The sequence below is a fragment of the Venturia canescens genome, chromosome 3 (genome assembly GCF_019457755.1).
Source record: "Venturia canescens isolate UGA chromosome 3, ASM1945775v1, whole genome shotgun sequence".
NCBI lineage: Eukaryota > Metazoa > Arthropoda > Insecta > Hymenoptera > Ichneumonidae > Venturia > Venturia canescens.
Window position 1 is genome coordinate 14,705,993 of NC_057423.1, and position 22,089 is coordinate 14,728,081.

Below are 22,089 nucleotides of genomic sequence, written 5' to 3' on the forward strand. Positions count from 1 at the left end.
GCATTTGCCTGAGGACCGAGGGAAACTGTGGAAAACCTGGTCGATACATGCGGCGATATCTTAATTAAATTCTAGTTAACGTCCATAATCTGTAACTCAGTGAAATTATTGCCTGTGTGGTGATCGATTAGGGGTAAGCTAGTGTAAGCTTAAGATACTTTATATACGAATAACTTTAATATACGATTATTTCAAATCCGACCCGATGCTGATGTACATTTTACCGTACCGATCTTGTGAGAAGCGATCAAAAAACACCCAATCTCGAGTTTGATGCAGCAGCGTCTTTCTTCGGGCGATCAAGACTATTTATTTCTAATACCTTTCACCAAAATACTACCATTTTCTCAGAAAATTTCGAAAGTCATTTAGTTTACATGATTACTAATAAAGTAGTCCACGTGAAAATATTTCGTGACCCTCACCTTAATAAATAAGAATACAAACCGAGTATGTAGTACGTTTGTAGTTTTACGAATTTGCGAAGTTTCGTTTTCATGCTTACCGTACATTGAAAATTCGATCTGATTAAAAACATTTTTTTACTGTAATTATAACCAAAGACCCTCGCAAGTTTTATGAATCAAAGGTATAAGTATCAATATTTCTACTGTAATGGCTAAAACAATTTTTATGTCTATACTGTTCGAATTAACATTGTAGTCCAGTACGTATACTGTCTTCACGTATACTGTCTGTACGGATACTGTATTCAGTGTATATTTCTCTTGAATTTTTGGTTTCCTTTCCTCCGTGTACATTTTCAATACTTTACCGCAAGGTGCTGCGGCGTTTCTAGTTACCTAGTCTTACCACAATCTAGTCACCACCTTATCTAGTCTTACCACAATCATAGGATTTTTTAATAAATAGAATTCCACTCGTCAAAATGTTGACGATAGAATTTGCAAAAATAAGCTTATATAGTATAAAATTTTTCGTGGCACATTTTGCCATAGTTTTGCTCTTTCTCAGCCAAATGCTAAAGAAAACCGAAAATTGTGAACGTATGATTTAACTGTTCTTTTTTCTACCGAGATGCGGATTACTTATTAGTGAACAATCGAGGAAAACTCTCATGACGGAGTAAAAAAATGCAATGCTACGGGAAATTGATACCATGCACCCTTCCCCGAACCAAGTATTGACTAAACTCATAGCGGCTCAACGTGAAACAAAGCCGAATTTGAATTTGGGAGACTGGCCGCTAATTTAATCGCACGATACACTAGTTGCAATTAGACTGATCCTCTTGATATAATGCGGACCAATCAAGACGGTTTTTCCTGACAACGTCTCTCACCATGTCCCTAGCTATCGGGTGAAGTTTTCTGCGTCTTGACAAAACCCAATAGTGCTTGACACTGCAAACATAAACAAAAGATCGCGTATAGAGTTAGAGAAATAAACGATCACTCTGAATAAGAAAAGGCTGAATAGTAAAGATGCAGGTAGAAAATCATACACGAATTTTAATAACAAAAAAAAACTATGGATTTATGGATATTAAAAATACTTTAGTATTACGTCTTGACTCGAACCTCCATATCTATGAATTAATAATCACAGATAAAATATTTCTCATGCACGAGTTGATATTTGGAAGCCCAATAAGCACTCACTAACGAGAATAAAGAAGCCGTCAGGACAATTTCAATGCTTTTAACTTGTTCGATTGTCTGATGGAAACATTGTGTTCAATTCAAATGGAAATATCATGTCTAACTAAAAGAAATATCGTGTTGTGCAATGACTAAATTTATTCAGCCGCTCTAATTAAGGCAAAACACGTTTAACGAAACTAGTAGAATGTGTATAGCTTCCAATTCTATGATGACTCTGCATATCATTCAATGGTAATCCTCAGTTTTATAACATTCGTGAAAGCAATAGTTCTTTATGAGCAAATTTCCTTTATTAGGACTGGTTATAACGTATTTGCACATAACTGAAAAACTGCAGAAATTATAGTTATTTTAATGACTCGCATAGTACTCCACTGCACTAACCGCACAAGACGATTCCCATTGTTATGATTGTTTGGGTTTTTTAAATTAATACTAAACTAAAAGTTTGGTTAAGACTTACTCAACAACCGCACGGGGATGTAACAGGAGGTAAAATTTTCCGAAAATGATAACTCCAATGACGGTAATTTTTTGGAGGTTGACACGATTAATCATGATTAATAATAAAAAACCGCTTCTAACTTACTGCACGATCGAAACTTGAACGCAATTGTAGAGAACAGCAAAATTATTGTAGTCAGTTCCCAACACCATCACATACATAGTGAAAGGCGTATCGATATTGTCCATTTTTACGGACATCTTGGCCGGATCGGCCGAATTGCCGATTTGTGCAACCCCATTCATCGATATTTTAGTTCTATTCCTGTAATGTTCATAAGGAATTTTGTATATGAGTTTGCATACTATATACTATAATCAAAATTTCAAAAAGTGGCTTTTTTCGTTCTTTACGCAAGTAATATGCCGCTACCAGCGATATTGATCGTTTTATCGTCAATCATTGTGTAATTGACTTCCCCACATTTGTTAGCAGGTATGTATTTCGAATGCATACGTAGTACCTCGTACCACTGGCCCATGAACTGCGAAAATTGAAGTTTAATAAATCAAATAATATTTTCGACTGGTTTTAAAGTATGATGACTAACTATTTTCACCGATAAAATCATGCTTATTGCCAATTTTGTCAAAATTATACTCCAATTAAACAAGAGTCAAGAAAATACCACTTTACTGAAATGTGATCCTGACCGGTGCATGTGATACACGAGTTCAATTCAGGTACAAAGAAAAGAATCTTCTCTCTTTTTTCTTTCTATGTCTCGTCGATCCTCAATTAATGATAATTTTTTTGTTCATTTTCATAAAATTTATTGCCACTTCCATAAAACGTCCCGTTTTTCGCTGATGTTATAGAGAACTAATAAAATATTTGACCTTACCTTAGCCGGGATGAAATGCTCAACGGAGTTGACTTTCGGACAATTACCGATAATGACCCCTGCCGTGGAACTAACAAAAAAGCAAAGGGCCAGAAACGCACATAACTTTATTGCCATTTTTGTATCGTTGAAGAGTTCACTATTGTCAATCACTGTTCCACCAGCCCCAGATTAAACAGTGCAATCTATACTGAGGCTACGTCGTACTACCAGTCCTTAAATACTTGGCTATTAACAAAAACTGCTATCAAGGTCAATATTGACTCAACCATCGAAAAATCATATTTTTAATAATAACATAATAGATTACACAGTAAAAGAGTGCTGTCACGTGCTGTTCCGTTAACATTGTTATTCACAATTAACAGACCTGTGATGGTTATTCAAAATTTCGGAATAACGCAATCTTTCGAACTAGCCCCAGAGCCGCAAACAATTAGCTGCATTTATGAATAATCTCAGTAAAATAAGAGAAAATAATTCCTTGAAACAATTTACCGACTGCACACATATTATTTTCATGGAAGTATATCTTTCTCAATTCGCCTTTTTCTAAGAATAGATAAAAACTATGAAAACCTAAATTCAATGTAGTCAGTTAGTCAGAAGAATAATTGGCGATTGCTTTGTTATACTTACTGGTGTTTCAATCTTTCCCATGGTTTTATCAACATTTACCTCCATTATTTTCAGTTCGGAAATAGCGTGTTGCAGAGACCGTTTCGAAAATAAGCTTCATATTATTTTATCATAAATGCAATCTGGGAGCAAATATATCTTGCATAGTCTCGGTTCGGTGCTAAAAAATTTTTTAGGCTACGTTTAATTTGGGATCGTTCGGCTTTGTCATCTCAATAAAAGTAATGTCTTCGAAATTTCTTTGGGGATAGAAATGTGCAAATCTTTCAAAAGCAAGACTGCCACTAATCATTATTAAAGGCTATGCGATAATAAGTATTCTTTAAAAGTTTATTAATTGAACAATTAAATAGTCGTGTTCATCGGTTGAAGGAAAAGTTCTACTTTATAGGTGCATGCTTTTGCATTAATATGGTCTTTTATAAGATCGAAGGTCGAGCAGAACGTGCAAGATAACTTGGCGAGACAAACCATTGTGTTGGTTGTTTTTGTGACTAATTCAATTTATCTTCGTCTCATAGCGAAGAAAACTGTATCGACATTTTTCCGCTCCGACCTGCAGGTGGAGCATGGAATTGATAAGAATTCATTATATTTTTTCCACGTGCTGCGAAATATTCCTTCATTTCAATGGTTAAATTCATAATTCGATACTAGCAAAACGGTGTTAAAATCATATTCAAACCACACAATAGAAAGTTGACTAAATCTGTTACTCATCGCTCGACACATGTTTTAATCTCAAGGACAGCAGCGGGTTCTAGAATATTCGAGTCTACCTTGCAAATTTCTAGTCGTTTTCAATATTTCTTCCTAACTTTATAAAGCTTAACCAACCTGCAATTTTTCTGTCAACATTTCCTTGAAACTTCGGTGTTCCCTGATACAACGAAAAAACTTCCTCTCATTTTTTTTATTTTTATTTTTTTATTTTTTTTTTTTTTAGTGTTCGAGAAAATTGTGCGAGCTAGGTGGCCAAAGTTCGTCATTTTACTGCATTGTTTTTTTTTTTTTACTAACGCTCAATTTCACATTCGCAATTTTTTTCCGACACTCCATAAAACTCCACGTGCTTTACAAGTAACGTACGCTCAAGCTACCCTAATTTTATACTTAATTTTTATTTTGGGATAATTCTGTCCACTAACTCGCCATTGTACTATACTTTGTTTATTTGAAGAAAAACACGATGATGCACGGTTTCTCTGAAAGGTAACGTCAAAAAACAGACTTTCCCATCATTGTTTCCAACGTTATAAGCTCAAACATTAGAACGCTGATAATATCAATGAATTTGCATATAAAATCGCGAGTGCTCTTACGATAGGAAATTTAAAAGGAATGTAACCTGGACCTTCTCAACCCCATGAGCTGACACTAAGGAAGTCGAGTCGGATGATGATGCTCGGGAAAAACTGAGTTCTTTTTCGAACTTATTAAGTTTTGTCGATTTCTTTTAACTTCTAATCTTCAATCTTCTGTTATTTATTTTGTGACTTTCGGAACAAAAAAAAAATAAACATCTTGACAAAATCGGATACTTTTCAAAAATTTGTAAAAAAAAGAGCTTGCTCATAATTTTTTCTCACATTTATTCGCTTATCTTATTACTTTCGTTACAGAGTTGTTTACGTTCATTTCGTATGACTAGATGTAAAAGATAATTAGGCGGTATGACAAATCACTTCGGATATCATTGACGATAACGAAACAACAGCACAACTAACTGAAGAATGATAAGAAACAGATTTGGGTAACAAATTGAAATCGGTTTTTACATTTTTGTTTATACATTTTGGTATTGTTTTTAACTTTCACCAGAAATAAAGTTCGGAGAAATCTGGAAAATCATTTGATCATCTTTTCCATTGGAAGAAGTTTTTAAATGTAGAACAGCAAAAGCGCTTTCTACATTTATCAGTCTTTCTTAGTTGCAAATGCATATCTCTCAAAACGTGCGCGAAACCGATTTATTTCTTCGTATCGACTGAACTATTTTTACTCGTTATGAAGTAAGCGAGTTCGTGACAGCTCAATTATTTCGCACCTCAACTGTGAAAAATAATGAATTGATAAAAAGTGAGTCGGTCACTTTAAACTTTAAACGAAGTTAAAATTGAGAAAAAAATATTAGCCACGTCTTTAAAACTATACTACTGTTAATGGCCATAAATGGAAAATCCAAATTGTTCAAAGTGCTTGCCAATATGGCAAACAAAAGCTGGAGATTTTACGGGAATTACTAGAATATCTTATTAGTTGTTCGATATATTGATTCTGCCATATTAAATTTCTAATAAAACTGTGTTTCTAACATTACCCGGAGCTAACGCCAAAGGCGTAGCGAGTTTCTAGTTCTTTAAAAAAGTATTTTTAAGTTTTTATTTTTTTCGCTTCTTTGTAATTTTTATGCTTTGCACTTGTGGTTTATCTTGAGTTTATAAATTTTGAGGACAAATTGGGAATCATTTGATCTGCCATTTTGAGTTTAAATCTGGAATGAGCGACCCCGAACACCCAAACTATGAAATTCGGATATGAAATTGATAAATCAAGTCGAACTTGTAAAATCATGAAAATCAATGGCTGCGCAAGACTCACAATTCCAAGAAAGAAAACGTTTGTATGCAGAAGTTGCCAAGCCAGTTCAATCACGAAAAAAATAAAAAATTACTAACAAAACACTCATAAACAAATAATTAAGACATCAAATAGTTTGGCCGTTGGACTTGTCGAATTCGTGAGTATAAAATATAGGTCTATATTGGGTAATGTGAACCAGGTAAAAAAATTCGCCAAGTTTTCTTTTCTTCGAATGACTTATGCAACCGATTTTTCTATCTTATTTTGGTTTAAGTATGGTTGCTTTAAAGTACAGTCGTTCCGCACAAGAAGAATCAGAATGAGAAATCAGCATCCCCAACACTAAGGAAAATGCTATACGGAATGAAATTAATTGAAAAAAAATCGAACGGAATACCTGGGAAGCCCTTGCCCTCAATCGTCGTAAAGTGTAATCATGGCTGTGAATTCGCTTCAAATATGGTTCAAATCTCTACCGCAACTCTTGATACCAATATTTTCCAAAAACGCTGGGTTTCAATAAGTCTCGATTGGAAGAAAAATGGAAAAAAACGCGATAACTTCCAACATCCACCGAAGTGTTATAATTAATTAGTCTTTACAAAAACGTTTGGACACGCAGTTCATCGAATAAGAGAGTAGCCGAAAAGATTCTCGCTTTACTGCAACTCTAGATTTATTTCATTTGGTGACATTGAACAAACACTGATAAAACGATAAAAGTTGATATTGAACAGACATTACATATGATGGATGTCAGTGAAAATCTGGTGTGAACGTTTGCAACATCGAACAAACGCATTAAGTGCACATTGTTCTTGTTTGATTTTTGTAGTTTGGATTAACAATTAGATTGATTGGTTTTGATGAATATCGCCCTATGAAGACCGTTTCGTTCGGCAATAGCCATTGCCGCATCGATGACTGACTGAGAAGCATATCTCTGTCTAGTTAAAATCCTGGCATGTTTCACGCTGCAAATAAAATTAATAAATTATTAGTAAATAATATGTGTTTAAATAAACCAATCATTGAAAAGGCTTCGCATTTACTGTTAAATGTGTCTTCTAATTGAGCCAGGAAATTTGTTTCACACGTTTACGAGAAAATGATTATTTTTTCAGTTTTTGATTTTTGATTATCATATTTGAGGCCAAAACATTTTTCTAACGATTGAGTATTCGAAATTGCCGAATTGCGTGTGAATGCGAATATCTGCAAATTTCATAGCTGCAGATATTTTAATTAGAGCCTTTTAATTAGAATGCCACAATACCGAAACGGAGTCGAGCGATGAAAAACGATTGTTAACAAATAGATCTGATTGTATTCGATCAGATTGAGAAATTCATTTTCTCTCAATGTTTCTTCGAATTTGAGAAACTTGAAAAGCTTAGAAAAAAGATTAGTCTTTTTTACTGCGTGATGTGATATACTTGCAACAAATAATACTGAAGACTAAAATTTAATCCGAATTCAGAACATTTCATGTGCAGATAACTTTTAAAAAGAGAAAAAGAGCTGTTGTTACAGTGGAAAGAATAGTTGAATTTACCTGAAGAGTTTGACGCTGTAGCAGTTGTAGACAACGGCGAAGTTATCGTAATCGGTTCCCAACACAAAGTAATCAGTCTCAAAACCAATAGGATCGTTATTAAGCCTAACTCTGAGCTTGGCGGGGTCGCTGGGGTCAGGGACGCGTGCAGTTGATTTAAGCGAATATAATTCCCCAGAGCTGCAAATTAAAGCATAATGATATTGAATGATCTTCAGAAGAAAGAAAGAACTATAATGGTTTCAGTTTTGACTCTTACAGAATTGAAATTTTGCTGTCTTCCATGTTGACCGTGTTATTGTCAGCCAAAGTATAATCGCTCGTAATGCATTTTCCGAGGACCTCGATTTCGGAGAAGTATCTTTGGGCCTCGTACCATCTTCCCATATACTATAAAAACCACAATTTTTCAAAGTTCCATTAGGATTGAGATTGCTTTTGATGCGGATCGTTGTCAGCTCCAATTTATGCTTAAAGTAACGTTGCACTTCTCCAGATATTTTTAATACTTTTCGTCAGCCCGGGCCACGTCTCTTCATTACAATTCCAAAATACCATTTTGACGAGCGCTTTGATATTTTAAAAAACAGCCCTGTTTGATGATTGAACTCACCGAAGATAGTTGGAAGTCAACAGCAGTCTGAACTTCGGGACATTTGCCAAAAGAAGGCACCTGTGCCAAGGCACTGCCGAGAAGGCAAAGAGATAGAATTGTCGAAAACATTTTCACGTGCCACGTAGAACTTTTGCGTATCGTTAAAAAACTGATTTACTGACAACGGCTTACAACCCAATTCGAAATGATGATTTTCGGGCGGACCGCTAGTTCTTAAATACTTTTTCATCAGCTAAATCTTGTTTCAAAGTCCGAAAAACGCAAACAGTCTGAAGGATTACGATCTCTGCTGATAAGAGCATTAATTAAAAAGTGAAAGATCAAAGTCACGTAAGCGAGTCAATGATGTCACCATCCACAATCGATAGAAATCTAATAGTTCTTCGACATTATATCAAAATATCATTCTTGGAAAACAGTCTGGAAGCACATAGAAAAGTCTCTATATTTTGTGTGTACCGGGATCCTGTGGAATTACAAGTTAACCTTTAGTGGACGGGACTGGTCCCTTTAGGGACCACCAGCTTGATTTATATATGAATTACACGATTTGAAAGATGTCGATTTGAATTGAAAATTTTCCGTCCTCTAAAGGTTAAAACGTTCATTTCAATTGATTTTCGAACAAATTCCATCTAATAAAAATTGCATAAAGCTCCGCAAATTTTATGAATTCACTTAATATTTCTTTTTTTTTCTTAAAGAAGATTTTTTTCAAAATTCTTTTTAATAATCACTCAGTCCTGAGACAATAATTTTAAACAGATATGAGCGTTAGATAAAATGAACGTGATCTTGAAAAATTATAGAAAGTTTTGATTTACAATTCTATTTGCTATATTCACTTCAGATTTATTTTTGTTTTTCAATGAACTGCTACCACCTATCTGCGTCTCAAGAATCATTATTTGGAGTTATTCTTTGCTTATAAAAATCGTGGGGAGTTCGGATTCAGTATCCTACACATGAAATGAGGGTTAATGATCCAATTATTTATTCCGGCTCAAGCTTCCTTTCGGGGTTGAAAACTGCAGTCTCTAAGAAAAAACTACAGGTGGAAATGGAAGGATTAGTACTGTGACGGTGTTTCAGAATGATAATTCAACTTGATTGCCCCAAAAGAGATTACTCATCATGGTGTGATATCACTGGGTCCACACTGATTACGTTGATTCTTTTTTCATTATTATAGATTATTAGATTCTACCGTTAGATTCCGCGTGGTTGTTCTATTGTTATCATCAACCGTGTATGTGAAGTGGCGCAATTGACTCATCACGCCAATGTGCACGTGTCGCGCTCATCCGTTTCAAAGTTCACTACATCAAAATACAAAATTGTCAAGCTTTTGATTGCATATAACTGCATGTGAAAATTACAGCGAATAATCTAATTTATATGAATTTTTCATTTTTGATTTGATAAGAAGAGCGATCAATTAAAAATTCACTCCCTGATCGTCTATGAATAACATGAGAGTACATCGAGGACAAGTGCTTACAAGTTCAAACATCTTCAAAAAATCATTAGAATTCATCAGTTGTCATACGTTTTATATTATTAATTCAATCGTCTTCGCGAAAGTAATTTTTTCATAAGGGATTGAATCTTAGGAATCGTTTGATATATTGGTTGACGCCTTAATTTTGACTTGTATTACACAATACAAGGCTCTGATACAGGCTCTGACTCAAGGAATGCGGTGATATTGTTTTATTCAAACACTGTGCTCTCATGAACCTCGAAAATTTTTCTATTGCAGGAAAGTGACGATTGAAGTGTAGATGCCGTTGTAAATCAGTTAATTGTTATCAGTCTTTATGACATTCCAATGACAGGAATCACTGATTGATCAAAAATCGGGCAAAGGGACTCTGCGTAAGTGTAGGTTCAACTATTTGAATAGCGACTTTGATCTGAAAAATATTGAAAATTATCGACGGTATACGAGCTTGCGTGTGACTAAGATAAAAAATCCTCTCCCAACTGCTTTATTATACTCCTGGTGGGTTGAAAACATTTTCTACGCTTTTACGATTTTGGCTTGGGCAATAAGAATGTAAGTATAACAAAATAACGAGGAAACCGGAGATCTATCCACTGCGATAAGGAATTCAACATATTTTTCCTCATCTGTTCTTTGATTAAAGGCTCGAATAATAGTATATTACACTACAAGGGCAGAAAGTTTGAAATTCCTGCACTGCGCGTCATAATGCCCGAGGCGAAGCCGAGGCGCAGATCAGGGCTTTCAAACGTCTGCCCGTGTGGTGTATACTATTTTTCTTTACAGCCGGTCGAAAGTACGTTTCTTCCGAAATGTTCATCTATCGATAGATGTTTTGATGCCTGCCCCGACATTTGCGGCACGAGCGAAGCGAGCGCCAGCTGGTCGGGGGCAGGCATCAATACAAAAAACAGCAAATATAATTAAATAAAAAGTTCAAACTTATGCCATTTTTATATTTTAGGTTATAAATAACGGAACAAGTATAAATAATCGAACGATACAATTATTATAGTTTAAAGAAGACGTACTATGTCTAGTCGTCTGGAAATCGTATGAATAAGGTTATGTTATGAAAACAGCGCTAAACTGCTACAAGTCCGGATGGTCCGGACTACGGATTACGAAAGTACACACGACAAAAGTTCTCACAGCAGCAATATATAATCCGGACGAATAGGCTAATGCTAAATATATGGTAACCGGACGATCAGACAATGCGTTTAAAGAAAAGTGTGTACTTTCATAATGTGTCACTGCTTTTGTTAAATTTAGTCTACGCATTTTCATTTTTCGCTACATGCAGTTAACAATTTTTCTATGAATATTTCCCGCTACTATACTTGATTCGATTACATTATTTTTTGTAGTCGCATCGATTTCATCTGGAAGAATAAATGCATATTATTCGCCCGGACATATAGCAGTTTACCGCTGTTTTGGTAACATAACCTTATTCATACGGTTTCCAGACGACTAGACACGGTCTTTCTCAAAAACTGTGTAGGCAATATCGATTTAAACGTCAAACGTCAAAAAAATCACGTCAATAAAACTATGTCAAACCTTTCCGGAATGCAGAAAAAATTGTTTGCTCCCGCTGAGACAAATGACGCGCGTGCAGTTTTGACAGTGCAGAAATGTTGTACTTTCGGTACTAAAATTGGTGCAAAAACTGCGTACTTTCGACCGAGGTGTAAAGAAAACTGTTTTTCTTTACACCTCAAATGCCCTCGGCTTCGCCTCGGGCATTATGACGCGCAGTGCAGGAATTTCAAACTTTCTGCTCTTGTAGTGTAATATACTATTGTTATCGAATTCGTATGAATTTAATTCACATTGACGAGAAGTAGCTGTAGACAACATTAAGGAGGGTGAATCACGAGTTTGCGAAGCAAGCGGCGAGAGGGAAACGGGTATGCTTATACTCGCTAGTCCAAGATTATTATCAACTGCTGAGATCTAATTATTTTGAGTTGTAAAGGCTAATTTTCTGCATAGCACATCGATAAAATGTTCTACAATAATAATGTAGTTATATGAGATGAATTACATTGCAAATTATTTTAAAAAAATCAATCGTAAACATATTTTAATCCATTCGTATGGCTTATTACGCGGCAACGTCAAAATTCATTTTCTGATGTTGCCAATACTGTCTATCAGCTGCGTATCCTTCACATCTTGAGTTGGTCATTCGGGTTAATTTGGCTCACGTCGGCTTCTACCTAGTTTCGTGCTTACACATGCTCTTGCTCTCACATGCACACACTACACATTTAAATTCCCGCGCGGCGTTGCCACATTTCTTACGATATGGAAATGTAAGCATCAGGTTTTGAATTTTATCGAGAGTTTTAATTAATTCCTTCATAACTAATATGAGGTGGGGGAAAAAAAATCTAGCACCAAATCAATTCTAAAAATGCATTCTTCCTATCTTAAAATTTTCACGAACATATTATTTTTTCATTGCATTCTCTTGAAATATGAGTGATCGTATTGCGATTGCCATAAGAGCTAATGCGAAACAGCAAAATTTGAATAATTTATTACTGGAAAACTACGAAGTCAAAACATCTGAAATTTTGCGCAAGTCTTTTGTTATTATTCGTAAACACAATATTTTTTTTTGAGCCAATTCTTATTATTTTTATTTCGTGATCCAATCTCCTTAATAATGGAAGTTCCATGGGAACATGAAAGTTAGTAAAGTGGGTTTGGAGGTGTGACATAGATTCGAAAAACTCGTAGTATTCGAAGGTTAATTTTATTCAATTATTGTTAGACTATAAAATATTTTCCTATTCTGAAATAAATTGTTGTTTTTTAATACATTTTTTCTTTTCCGCAGTATTCATTTTATAGAAGATGAGGATGTCGTCAAGATTTTATGGGGCACCATTCAATCAACTTCGATGAAGCCTTAACGGTAGAGTTGTTCTGAATAAAAGGCTATGCGTCCTGTGCTTTTGAAGTAGCGATTCTTTCTGGGATGTGAACATTGAACAATTTGCTCATTCAGTTATCATAGTTTAGCTCAACAGTTTGATTGGTTGGTTTTTATGAATTGAGATCTGCTAAGTCCATTTTTTTCAGCAATGGCCATGGCCATGTCTATCACAGTTTGTGGGGCATCTCTCTCTCTCGTCAAAATCCAAGCATATTTCATTCTGCAAATGGAAGGGACGAGTGTATGATTAGAACATTGAAATAAACAACAGAGAAATGGTGCGAATTGAGTTTGAGATTTATCCGAAAGAACATCGAGAATCTTCTCTTCTCGAGAATGAAGTTTTTTTGAGTAAAACTCTCGGCATCTTAAGAATATTTGGTACAGGCGATACTATGTTGCCATGTTAAACCATGCTACAAACATAAAAAATTTGAAAATGATCAGAATTTTATAAATTTTGGTGAACATATTCTTTAGTGCCAAATTTGACAATACAAATTTTTTAAGATTTTTCTTCCGTACAGTTATCGAGTAATTGATCACTAAAGTTCACGTGTATAATCATAGCGTTTCCATATATATAGGTATACATTCAGGGCATAAGAAATCTGCTTTAATGCGTAATTACTCGTAATAACTAAGTAGAAGAAAATTTTGAAAAAAATTGTGTTTTCACACTTGATGTTGAAGAACATTATCACCAAATTTGATAAATTTCTAATTATTTAGACTTTTGTACCAAACATCCTTAACTATTAATTTTAATAAGTTAAACTTACTTCAACAATTGGATATCGTAGCAACTGTAGACTACTGCGTACGTTTTGTAGTCGGTTCCTAACACCCAATAATCAGTTTCAAAACCGATGGGATCGTTGAGGAGTTTAACTTTAAGCTTAGAGGGGTTGGTGGTGTCAGGGACCCGTGCCGTTGATTTGACTGACCATAATTCCCCGGTTCTAAAATATTAATTGTCAGTTTTACGATGGCTGCTCTCGCTCCTTCGAATAACTTGTTCATTAAGCTTCGACATTAATGCATGTTCGTTTTGGCGGCTTACATGATCGAAATTTTGCTGCTTTCCATGTTGACTGTGTTGTTTTCAGTCAAACTATAATCGGCCATGATGCATTTGCCAGCTATTTCAAATTTGGAGAAATACCTTTGTGCTTCGTACCATCTTCCCATATACTGAAACAATTCCAATCAAAAAGAAAATGATATTTAAAAAAGTGAAGAATTAACGAATTTATCGAATTCATTCCTTGGCTCTTTTAGTAATTCGTTGTTATCAAATTTTTTTACAAACAGTTGTCAAAGTCGAATCGACAATTGCAATTACCTGGGAGAGATCGAAATCTGCGGTGGTGTCGACTTTCGGACAGCGGCCAAAAGAGGGAAACTGAGCCATGGTACTGCCGAAGAGGCAAAGAGACAAAATTATGAAAATCATCATTGCGATTAGCACAACGCAGTAATTTGACGTTTTATTGAAACACTTTGTTGCTCCGTTCGTAACGAATAAGAGTGCAGCTGAAAGTGATGAATTTTGGTTCTGCAGGTAGTTCTTAAATACGTTTCCGCCGATTGAATCTTGTCTCAAAGTCCGTATGACGAATGTCATCAATTAAGATCTTTGCCGATAGCGGTTAAGATTGAAAGGATAAAAGATCATCGCGACAAAATAATTCGGTGACATCGTTGTTTCTAATCGATAGATAACTAATGGATTACCGCATTGCGTCGTAACATAACCATTTGAAAAGCGCCATGAAACTAAAGAAACGTGACCTCCTTTTCGAAGTTTCTAATTCATTTCACCTATTGCGAGGTATTGCGATTACGAACACAATTTATTTTTCATGTCCGATTGATGTCTTCGCGCAATGATATTGAGAACCGTTTGATCATTGCGTGGGGCGGAGATCAAATGTTGGAATGACCAAAATTTCGAACAGCTAAAATCTCGAGTTTATAAACTTCGAATGATAATATGGGGACAGATAGATTCGACTAGAGCTTTGAATGCCGAAAATAAATAAAGCAGAAACTGCAAGGTTCGAAGCACGTTTATATCGAAAATAGAATGTAACAATCGCCCATAGGACGATGACTAAAATATCGATTTTTCGAAAATTCAACTATCATTCTTTCGATTCATAAATTAGTACAGTCAGCGATACTGTGAAAATTCACAATTTTGAAAATATAATAACGAAAGACCAAATATTACAGAAGTTGAAATACTGAAACACCAAAATGTCGAACAGTCAAAATGAAGAAATGCAGTGGAGCTCCAAATACATGCGTCTCACTCACTCACTTACTCAGATCGGTGATTTCCAATTTTAAACATTACCATTTTGACTTTCGCCTTTTCGAGCCATCGCTATTTTGCATATCTAAGTTTTATAGGCTCGAAAACTTCACTTTTGATTTTTTGCTACTCTATATTCTGGTCTGTCAGTAAAACAATTAATCTCCATTTTGAATTCGAAAATATGAACTTTTGACATTCGGATGGTCTGTTAAAATGCATTCGAAATGAAAATTATTGAAATATATATTTTCTGGTAAATACAAATTCAAAGAAGGAATTTTTGATTAAACACTCAATCTGCTGAATAGTCGATCGGGAATAAGAATTTCGAATTACTTATTTTTCTCCAAACTGATATCATAACTTTAAAGATTTCGAAATATTGACCGTTCTACAATTCAGTTGTTCGACATATTGAATCCCACCCAATCGTTCATTCCTACATTGAGAATAGTATATTACGACCCTAGGCCCGAAAGTTGGATTTCCTGGCATGTGCAATATGAAGGCAGAGGCGTAGCCAAAAGTACGTTCAATAATTACTACTAGCAATTGTTGATTTAATACTAACATTAATAATAACAAATTGTAATATTAATAATAACAAAATTGTTGATTTAATAGCAATTAATGCGCCATTGGAAGAGTATTCTTCATTTATCATTTCATATCTTTATTTTTATCTTTCATTTTTCGGAGAGAATGCATCTGCAGTTTGATCTAAAACTATTTTATTCGTTTCATCATGTTTAACTTTGTGATGCTCATATATTTCATTGACACTCCGTAATGCCACATTTAGTTGCTCCAATGACTTTTTTTTCTCAGCATAAATAATTGTTTCGAACCATGACAAAAATTGGATTGAACAGAAGTCTCGCATGAACTCTGTCGCAGTAACAATAAAGTCTTTCTTTAAGGTATTCCTTTCACGAACCCGAAATCTTTACAAAAAATTGATTTTAATTTACAGTAAAGTACAACTGCATCCGAATAGATTGACGAAATTTCAGGTCAGGTTATCGACCATTTAATGAAGAATTAAAATGTCAAAAATCGTAAAATTTCTACGGAAGCTTATGGAGAATCCATCATCACCACATTTCTATTCAATAATTAATACACTGAATATCTCTAAATTCCTGATAAAAACTATCTCGAGGATAGAAAAAAATGTAAGGAATCCATAGCGACAATAAAAATAAAGAGTTATCGAATATTGAAAAGAGATATTAACGATATAAGTTGGAAAAATGGCAAAAGCAGAAGCTTTTCCCATATAACAGCGACTTCTCAGAGATTAGGAATCAGTCCAAATTTCGAGTGCCCTAGTTTGCGACACCAAAAAATACGGCCCTGCGAATGGAATACCTTAACAATGCTATTACGACTATAGAAAATATATAACTTCCTTAGTATCTTTATCAATGCCATAGTATCTTTCTCAATACAATGCTTAGTATCTTTATCAATACAATCTAGTATACTCGATGGGTTCTATGAAAATTTCTATTCGGATGTTCATTTCGGAATGATTCGTGATAAAAAAAATATGATATTGAGCAAAAATTCGCTTTATTTCGAAACGTCAATTAGTTTATGGAATAACCGATGAAAAATTGAGTTCACGAAATTGCACGTGGTAAAGAACCGATGAAAAATTTTTAACAATAGAGTTAGAGTACTAGAAATAATGCCGCATATGTGCAGTGGAGTACTTATCCGAAATGGAGTTGCGCTTGTAAACTAATCGCTGGAGTCCAAATGCGAGATTGATGCAGCTTGATTTTCCTCATTGGCTAATCCACTCAACGAATAGCGAAAAAAATGTGTGGCATATTTTGACTGTCGGAATAACGGTTCACTAATTTCGGACCACAACTAAACACGATGATTATTTTTAGCTCTACTCGTCGGAATCCGAAGAGAATAATACGAAACGCAGAATAAGTGAAACAATAAATATTTTATTTAGTTATAACTTCGACTCTGTCAAGCGTCGCGACTCTCAACACGATTAAATAGCATAATAAATAATACAAAAACATGTTTTATCCAATTTTCTGTGAAGAGATGGGACTCGTTATTCACATCCTGTTTGATCAGTTGTTAAATAGAGATCAGTGTCGAGCATGTGGGATTTGGCAACGCTTTTAGCCGCGTTTATGACCTCCTGTGAAGGTTTTCGGTCCCTGGTCAAGATCCATGATCTAACTCGGCTGAAAGAACGAATAATTAACCATGTATTTTGCTTGAGAAGAAAAATTGCAAGAAATATTAAATTGAACGAAAAAAATACATGAAACCCGCGATCAACATTCACACTTGATCGAACCAGACTTTCACATTTGCAAGGTCTCGAAGGAGAAGTACTTAAAGCATTTATTTGAAATCTTACGTCGAGTTTTTGAGTTGTTTGCATACAAAAACAACGCTGTAGTTATCGAAGTCAGTTCCCAAAATCCAGTAGTTTGCCTCCGGCATGTGTGGATAATAAGGAAATTTGATTTTGAATTTGGACGCATCGGACGAGTCGGGAATCCTACCAATTGCATTCATACTTTTCGGTACTTTCGTTCTGAAAATAAATATTCGAATATATGGAAATAACCTTTGTTATTCTGCTGACTGGTTTTATGTTCAAGTTTCAACCGATCAAACCAATCGAGCAAGTGAAATAAAAAGCAATTTTACTTACGAAGCATCGAAACCACGATTCCACACGGTTACGGTGCCGTTTTCGTTAAAGATGTATTGGGAGGTAACGCATTTGACACCTGTCTGCGCTGGGTCGAAAAATCTTGCATATTCGTACCAAACTCCAGTATACTGGAATATGAGTAATAGAATAATCAGTTCAAATCTTCAATGTTTTTTCCAATGGAAAAGGAATGGAATATTAGGGAGAGCGTTTACCTGGTGTACGTCAAAATTCGGAGCAGTATCCATCGCTACTGGACAAACTGATGATAATGGTTGTGAAGTTGCAGCGGGCACGGATACGCCTAGAAGGCTCAAAACCAGAATTGCAGAGATCATTGTTACAAAGAATTTGATGACCGATTCCTCGACGAAGGCTTAATTGAACGAATGAATATACGCTTTCGTTGGTCTGGAAGATAAAAATGAACTTTTATTAAAATTATATTAAAAACAGCAGTTTACCGCAAGACTCTTTTTTCTTTAACCAGATTGGCTCGAAAAAAAGTCGTATTAATTCGTAAGCTATGATAAATTGAAGTATGCTTTACCTGAATTAAGATCAGAATGTACTAAAGAAAAATCGAATGTTCCCTCGGTTTATATAGCTCCCGGAAAGTTTTATTCGAAATGCGTACGTTCGATGAATCACATACGCTCTCTAATTTGACACCAAATCAATATAATACGGTTATTAGCTGATAACGCAGAGCAAATACTTTTCTAAACATCAATGAAACGTCAGTAAAACGGTCACGTCAATGCTACCGTAGCAATCGACATGGAAATATTTCCTGTTATAGCTTATTTTTCTATAAATTCGTCACCAGCTTGCCTTGCAGTCATGCAGCTCTGAAGAAAAATCTACCGTTGATTGAAATTGTCTTCTTGATTCAACATGTGAATCGACACGCCTCGAATTTCGTCGAAAAATCGAGCATTAATGAGCTCAGTTGATGGAAACCACCTGTTTAATATGAATATTTAATTAAAGCCAATTCATACATGAAGCGACTACACTCGGGTGAAAAACGTCTTTTCACCCGAGTGCGCAGTTAACCGACGTGACTTTTTACACGCCCCAGTATCGGCTTTATGAATTCATCCAAATTATTTTTTTCTTATCATTTACGTCACTCTCTTTGAGCGACTAATTCAATTCTGCTGATACTTCTTCTTCCCAAGACTTTTGAAACGTACCAAATTGAAACAATCATGGACAACACTAGTTCGCCTGTTTGGGCATTCAGGACGATGGAAAAACTGAACTACCACATTGTTGCTTGCCCTCTAATGACATCAGAGGGTAAATACATATTTTTTGTCTAATACCTCTTATACAACTTCGAAAATAGTCATAGCAATCAATACAAAATCAGAATTTAAGATTGAGGCTACTTTGAGATGGTAAAAAATCGATTTTTTTTACGTTTTTTGATAGTTAATATATTGAAGAATATTCTCTTCTAATTTTTAATGGATTCGAACAATCCCAGCTGTACTTTTCACACCACTTGGTGCTAAATTTTCCCAAAAGTAGTGAGCCCATTGTTACGAAATTTTTTATTCCAGGTATCTACGGCAACGCGCTGAACTACGGTTATTTAAAAATATTAATTTTTACTATTTTTCATGGCAGAAAACTATGAAAAAATATGCAAATTTTTATTCCTTTCTTTTTTTTACCGTTATTTTGTTATTTTTGCATTAAAAATTCTAGTTTAGCTGGCGGTTGCCAGTGATAATATATCGAATCTATGAATTCAACATTATTCTGCGTCAGGTTATACATTTTTGATATTTCAACACCAGCGCACTGGTCGAGGCATTGTATTCGAATAGTGTTTTTGCATGCTAAAAGCGCATAAAATATGTAATAAAAAATTTTTTAAACTATCTCAAGAGTGTATTTATTTAAGCCTAACGAACCCTACATCAATATATTAATTCATAATCTATTATTAAAAGTTCATAAAAATAGCCTTTTCCGGGGGTCCGGAATATAATTCTGCCTTAGCATCCGAAACCGTTGAACTCTTCTTGTTGTCGGGATCCATGACTCGTTAGTGATTTTCCGGACAATTTTTCTGATCGGTTCGGAACAAGTACGCTCGGCTTATTTGATTTTTATCTAAAATCTGATAAGCGTTTTCGAGCACTGCGATACGTGGCTGTCTCAGTCTGGTCAAAATCCAGACGCTCTTGAAACTGTATCGGGCATAAATCAGACAATTAAAACAGTGCTTTTCGTCCCCGTCTTTCAATCGGAATATTCCTAAAGATCCGAACACGGTGGAATGGTCATCGTTAAACTCACCTCAGGAGTCCAATGTTCGCGCAACTGTGCACGACGGCATAGTTATCGTAATCTGTTCCCAGCACCCAGTACGGCATCGCATATGGAATTCCTACCGCGTCAAATTTCACGTAGTACTTTGCTTCGTGACTTTTTCCAATTGGCTCGACACGCCCGATCGCACTCGACTCGACCTTCGATCTTGTTTCCAAATTTGAAAAAGAATATTCAATTAACTATTACAATGATGCTTAAAATTGGATAAATTATGATCTTTACGAAAACTAACATCGAGAATAATTAGTTTATATTCGACGTTAAAACTGGAAAAATGGATCGTATTAATTATTTTTTTATTTCTCAAATGAAACATTCGAGCAACATTGAAATAGGAAAATATTAAATTTCGTGATAAAACTCACATCGTGGAAACGTGAGATTCGATCACCCGAATCGTACCTTCCTCACTCATCGTATAGTTCGAGATTGAACATTTGGTGCCGACCGACAATATCGAAAAGTATCGCTCGGCCTCGTACCATTTTCCCAAAAACTGTGTTTGTCATAGAAAATAAAAGTGTAACACCGGCATGAATGATGGGCTGACGGAGCTATTGGAGAAGATGATGAGTAACGAAATTATCGCTTTACACAGATTTTGTATTGGACGATAAAACGGTTTCAAAGTTTACTCTTCGGGTATATTTAAGGAGGCGCGTGTACGGAGAGTACGATGACTAACCCTTTGGAAATCAAAGTTTTCGACCGTTTTGACGTTTGGACATGGCCCGAAATCCGGCACGACTCCCAATACTCCCGCCGTGACCGAGAGTGTCAGCAGAGAAATCCGGAGCACGAGTTTGCCTTGAAAATGTATCAAAAACAAATTACGGTCCTGGCACTTGCGGCAGATCTGAAAAAGGCCTATTGCATTTCGGTGGAAGGTGGAAGAAATAATTTCTCAAATTTTTATCGAAAGTGGGATGAACTTTATACATTTTTATAGAAATATCTCCAGAAATGGATGTTTTTTTTTGCACACGGATTCTCTCGAATGGAGTCGTCATCAGACCAATTAAAAAATTAATCATTTCATTTCAATTACCCAATTGATATTGAATTCACGACAACGGTTTATTATCGTTTACGGATGTGTCTTATCTGGGACGCGACAAATCAAACAGTCGGATTTCGGCGCGTGGCACACTCGTCTGCACAATCGATTAATACATATTGACAAAATTTATTCTCCTTCTTTTTTTTCGATCGTCGTTAATGATTATTTTTTTCGATTGTTTTTCATTTCAGATAATTGCCTCGAGTGCAACGAAAAACATCAATTTCACGATTTATCATCGTAACGATTTCATTCGAAATGAATATTTCATAAGAGAGCATTTTGGCTATAACTGTTGCTCACCTGTCATGATTTTAATTATGACCTTATAATCCCGGAACGAGTCCTCTTTATTGAACGTTTCAATCAGAGACGAATAATGAGTTACGTAGCAAATATCGTGTGTTTACGTATGTTATAAGCGATCCCTGTTACGCGATCCCTTTTACACCTGAACTTTCCGTTGGTGATGCGTGTCGATGACTGGCCTTGGAAATCCGACGAACTCGATTCGTCGTATGGACCTTGAGAAGGTGGTGAACTTGCTCATTTTTCTTTGGTATAGGAGAGAAAAAGACAGACCGAGACGAATGAGATGAGCAAAAGCGAGAGCAAGAGAGAGAAAGAGCGAAAGAAAAGGAGGGAGAGAAAGAGAGAGAGAGAGAGGAGTGTGTGCTTTTCAGTTAGTAGGTCAGTAACGGTATTCAGAGTTCAAGAAACCCAAGTACGACGATCGAATTCGCCAATCCTGGCTCAGCGTGAAATTATTGCGTGTCCAATCATGCATGCATTTAAATAGTTATTGATTCTTATTACTGATGCTTCG

At 35.4% G+C, this 22,089-nt stretch overlaps 5 protein-coding genes across 5 annotated transcripts; all 5 read right to left on the reverse strand.

Annotated features, from left to right (window-relative positions):
• Window positions 1-269: 269 nt before the first annotated feature.
• On the reverse strand, window positions 270-3,271 carry LOC122407895 (apolipoprotein D-like). The gene is made up of 4 exons (XM_043414369.1): window positions 2,975-3,271; window positions 2,484-2,614; window positions 2,215-2,394; window positions 270-1,364 (listed from the first exon to the last, which is right to left on the reverse strand). Exons 1-4 carry the CDS (start codon window positions 3,089-3,091, stop codon window positions 1,229-1,231), a joined length of 564 nt encoding a protein of 187 aa, XP_043270304.1. The 5' UTR covers window positions 3,092-3,271; the 3' UTR covers window positions 270-1,228.
• Window positions 3,272-6,847: 3,576 nt separating this feature from the next.
• Window positions 6,848-8,565, reverse strand: LOC122407551 (apolipoprotein D-like). The gene is made up of 4 exons (XM_043413852.1): window positions 8,365-8,565; window positions 8,011-8,141; window positions 7,752-7,931; window positions 6,848-7,170 (listed from the first exon to the last, which is right to left on the reverse strand). The coding sequence occupies exons 1-4, from the start codon at window positions 8,473-8,475 to the stop codon at window positions 7,038-7,040; spliced, it is 555 nt and encodes a 184-aa protein (XP_043269787.1). The 5' UTR covers window positions 8,476-8,565; the 3' UTR covers window positions 6,848-7,037.
• A 4,060-nt stretch (window positions 8,566-12,625) lies between these two features.
• LOC122407637 (apolipoprotein D-like) lies at window positions 12,626-14,378 on the reverse strand. The gene is made up of 4 exons (XM_043413970.1): window positions 14,173-14,378; window positions 13,891-14,021; window positions 13,610-13,789; window positions 12,626-13,047 (listed from the first exon to the last, which is right to left on the reverse strand). The coding sequence occupies exons 1-4, from the start codon at window positions 14,284-14,286 to the stop codon at window positions 12,915-12,917; spliced, it is 558 nt and encodes a 185-aa protein (XP_043269905.1). The 5' UTR covers window positions 14,287-14,378; the 3' UTR covers window positions 12,626-12,914.
• Window positions 14,379-17,154: 2,776 nt separating this feature from the next.
• On the reverse strand, window positions 17,155-18,504 carry LOC122407960 (apolipoprotein D-like). Its single transcript, XM_043414448.1, has 5 exons — window positions 18,402-18,504; window positions 18,067-18,262; window positions 17,849-17,979; window positions 17,549-17,728; window positions 17,155-17,369 (listed from the first exon to the last, which is right to left on the reverse strand). Exons 2-5 carry the CDS (start codon window positions 18,187-18,189, stop codon window positions 17,234-17,236), a joined length of 570 nt encoding a protein of 189 aa, XP_043270383.1. The 5' UTR covers window positions 18,190-18,262; window positions 18,402-18,504; the 3' UTR covers window positions 17,155-17,233.
• Window positions 18,505-19,708: 1,204 nt separating this feature from the next.
• LOC122407959 (apolipoprotein D-like) lies at window positions 19,709-21,850 on the reverse strand. The gene is made up of 5 exons (XM_043414447.1): window positions 21,567-21,850; window positions 20,889-21,010; window positions 20,569-20,699; window positions 20,168-20,347; window positions 19,709-20,058 (listed from the first exon to the last, which is right to left on the reverse strand). The coding sequence occupies exons 1-5, from the start codon at window positions 21,571-21,573 to the stop codon at window positions 19,914-19,916; spliced, it is 585 nt and encodes a 194-aa protein (XP_043270382.1). The 5' UTR covers window positions 21,574-21,850; the 3' UTR covers window positions 19,709-19,913.
• Window positions 21,851-22,089: the final 239 nt, after the last annotated feature.

Excerpts from the sequence above, each read along its gene's own strand:
- LOC122407959 (XM_043414447.1), bottom strand. Across the intron at positions 20,700-20,888 it reads AAAACTTTGATTTCCAAAGG|TTTTTGGGAAAATGGTACGA; the intron begins GTTAGTCATCGT and ends TGACAAACACAG. Across the intron at positions 20,348-20,568 it reads GAATCTCACGTTTCCACGAT|ATCGAAGGTCGAGTCGAGTG; the intron begins GTGAGTTTTATC and ends TTTGGAAACAAG.
- LOC122407960 (XM_043414448.1), bottom strand. The coding sequence starts at position 18,189 with ATGATCTCTGCAATTCTGGTTTTGAGCCTTCTAGGCGTATCCGTGCCC. Across the intron at positions 17,729-17,848 it reads AATCGTGGTTTCGATGCTTC|AACGAAAGTACCGAAAAGTA; the intron begins GTAAGTAAAATT and ends ATTTATTTTCAG. Across the intron at positions 17,370-17,548 it reads AAACAACTCAAAAACTCGAC|CCGAGTTAGATCATGGATCT; the intron begins GTAAGATTTCAA and ends TCGTTCTTTCAG.
- LOC122407637 (XM_043413970.1), bottom strand. The coding sequence starts at position 14,286 with ATGATGATTTTCATAATTTTGTCTCTTTGCCTCTTCGGCAGTACCATG. Across the intron at positions 14,022-14,172 it reads CAGATTTCGATCTCTCCCAG|TATATGGGAAGATGGTACGA; the intron begins GTAATTGCAATT and ends GAATTGTTTCAG. Across the intron at positions 13,048-13,609 it reads TACGATATCCAATTGTTGAA|AATGAAATATGCTTGGATTT; the intron begins GTAAGTTTAACT and ends TTCCATTTGCAG.
- LOC122407895 (XM_043414369.1), bottom strand. The coding sequence starts at position 3,091 with ATGGCAATAAAGTTATGTGCGTTTCTGGCCCTTTGCTTTTTTGTTAGT. Across the intron at positions 2,615-2,974 it reads AGCATTTCATCCCGGCTAAG|TTCATGGGCCAGTGGTACGA; the intron begins GTAAGGTCAAAT and ends CAATTTTCGCAG. Across the intron at positions 2,395-2,483 it reads GGTAGCGGCATATTACTTGC|GAATAGAACTAAAATATCGA; the intron begins GTAAAGAACGAA and ends TGAACATTACAG.
- LOC122407551 (XM_043413852.1), bottom strand. The coding sequence starts at position 8,475 with ATGTTTTCGACAATTCTATCTCTTTGCCTTCTCGGCAGTGCCTTGGCA. Across the intron at positions 8,142-8,364 it reads TTGACTTCCAACTATCTTCG|TATATGGGAAGATGGTACGA; the intron begins GTGAGTTCAATC and ends TGGTTTTTATAG. Across the intron at positions 7,932-8,010 it reads GACAGCAAAATTTCAATTCT|CTCTGGGGAATTATATTCGC; the intron begins GTAAGAGTCAAA and ends TTTAATTTGCAG.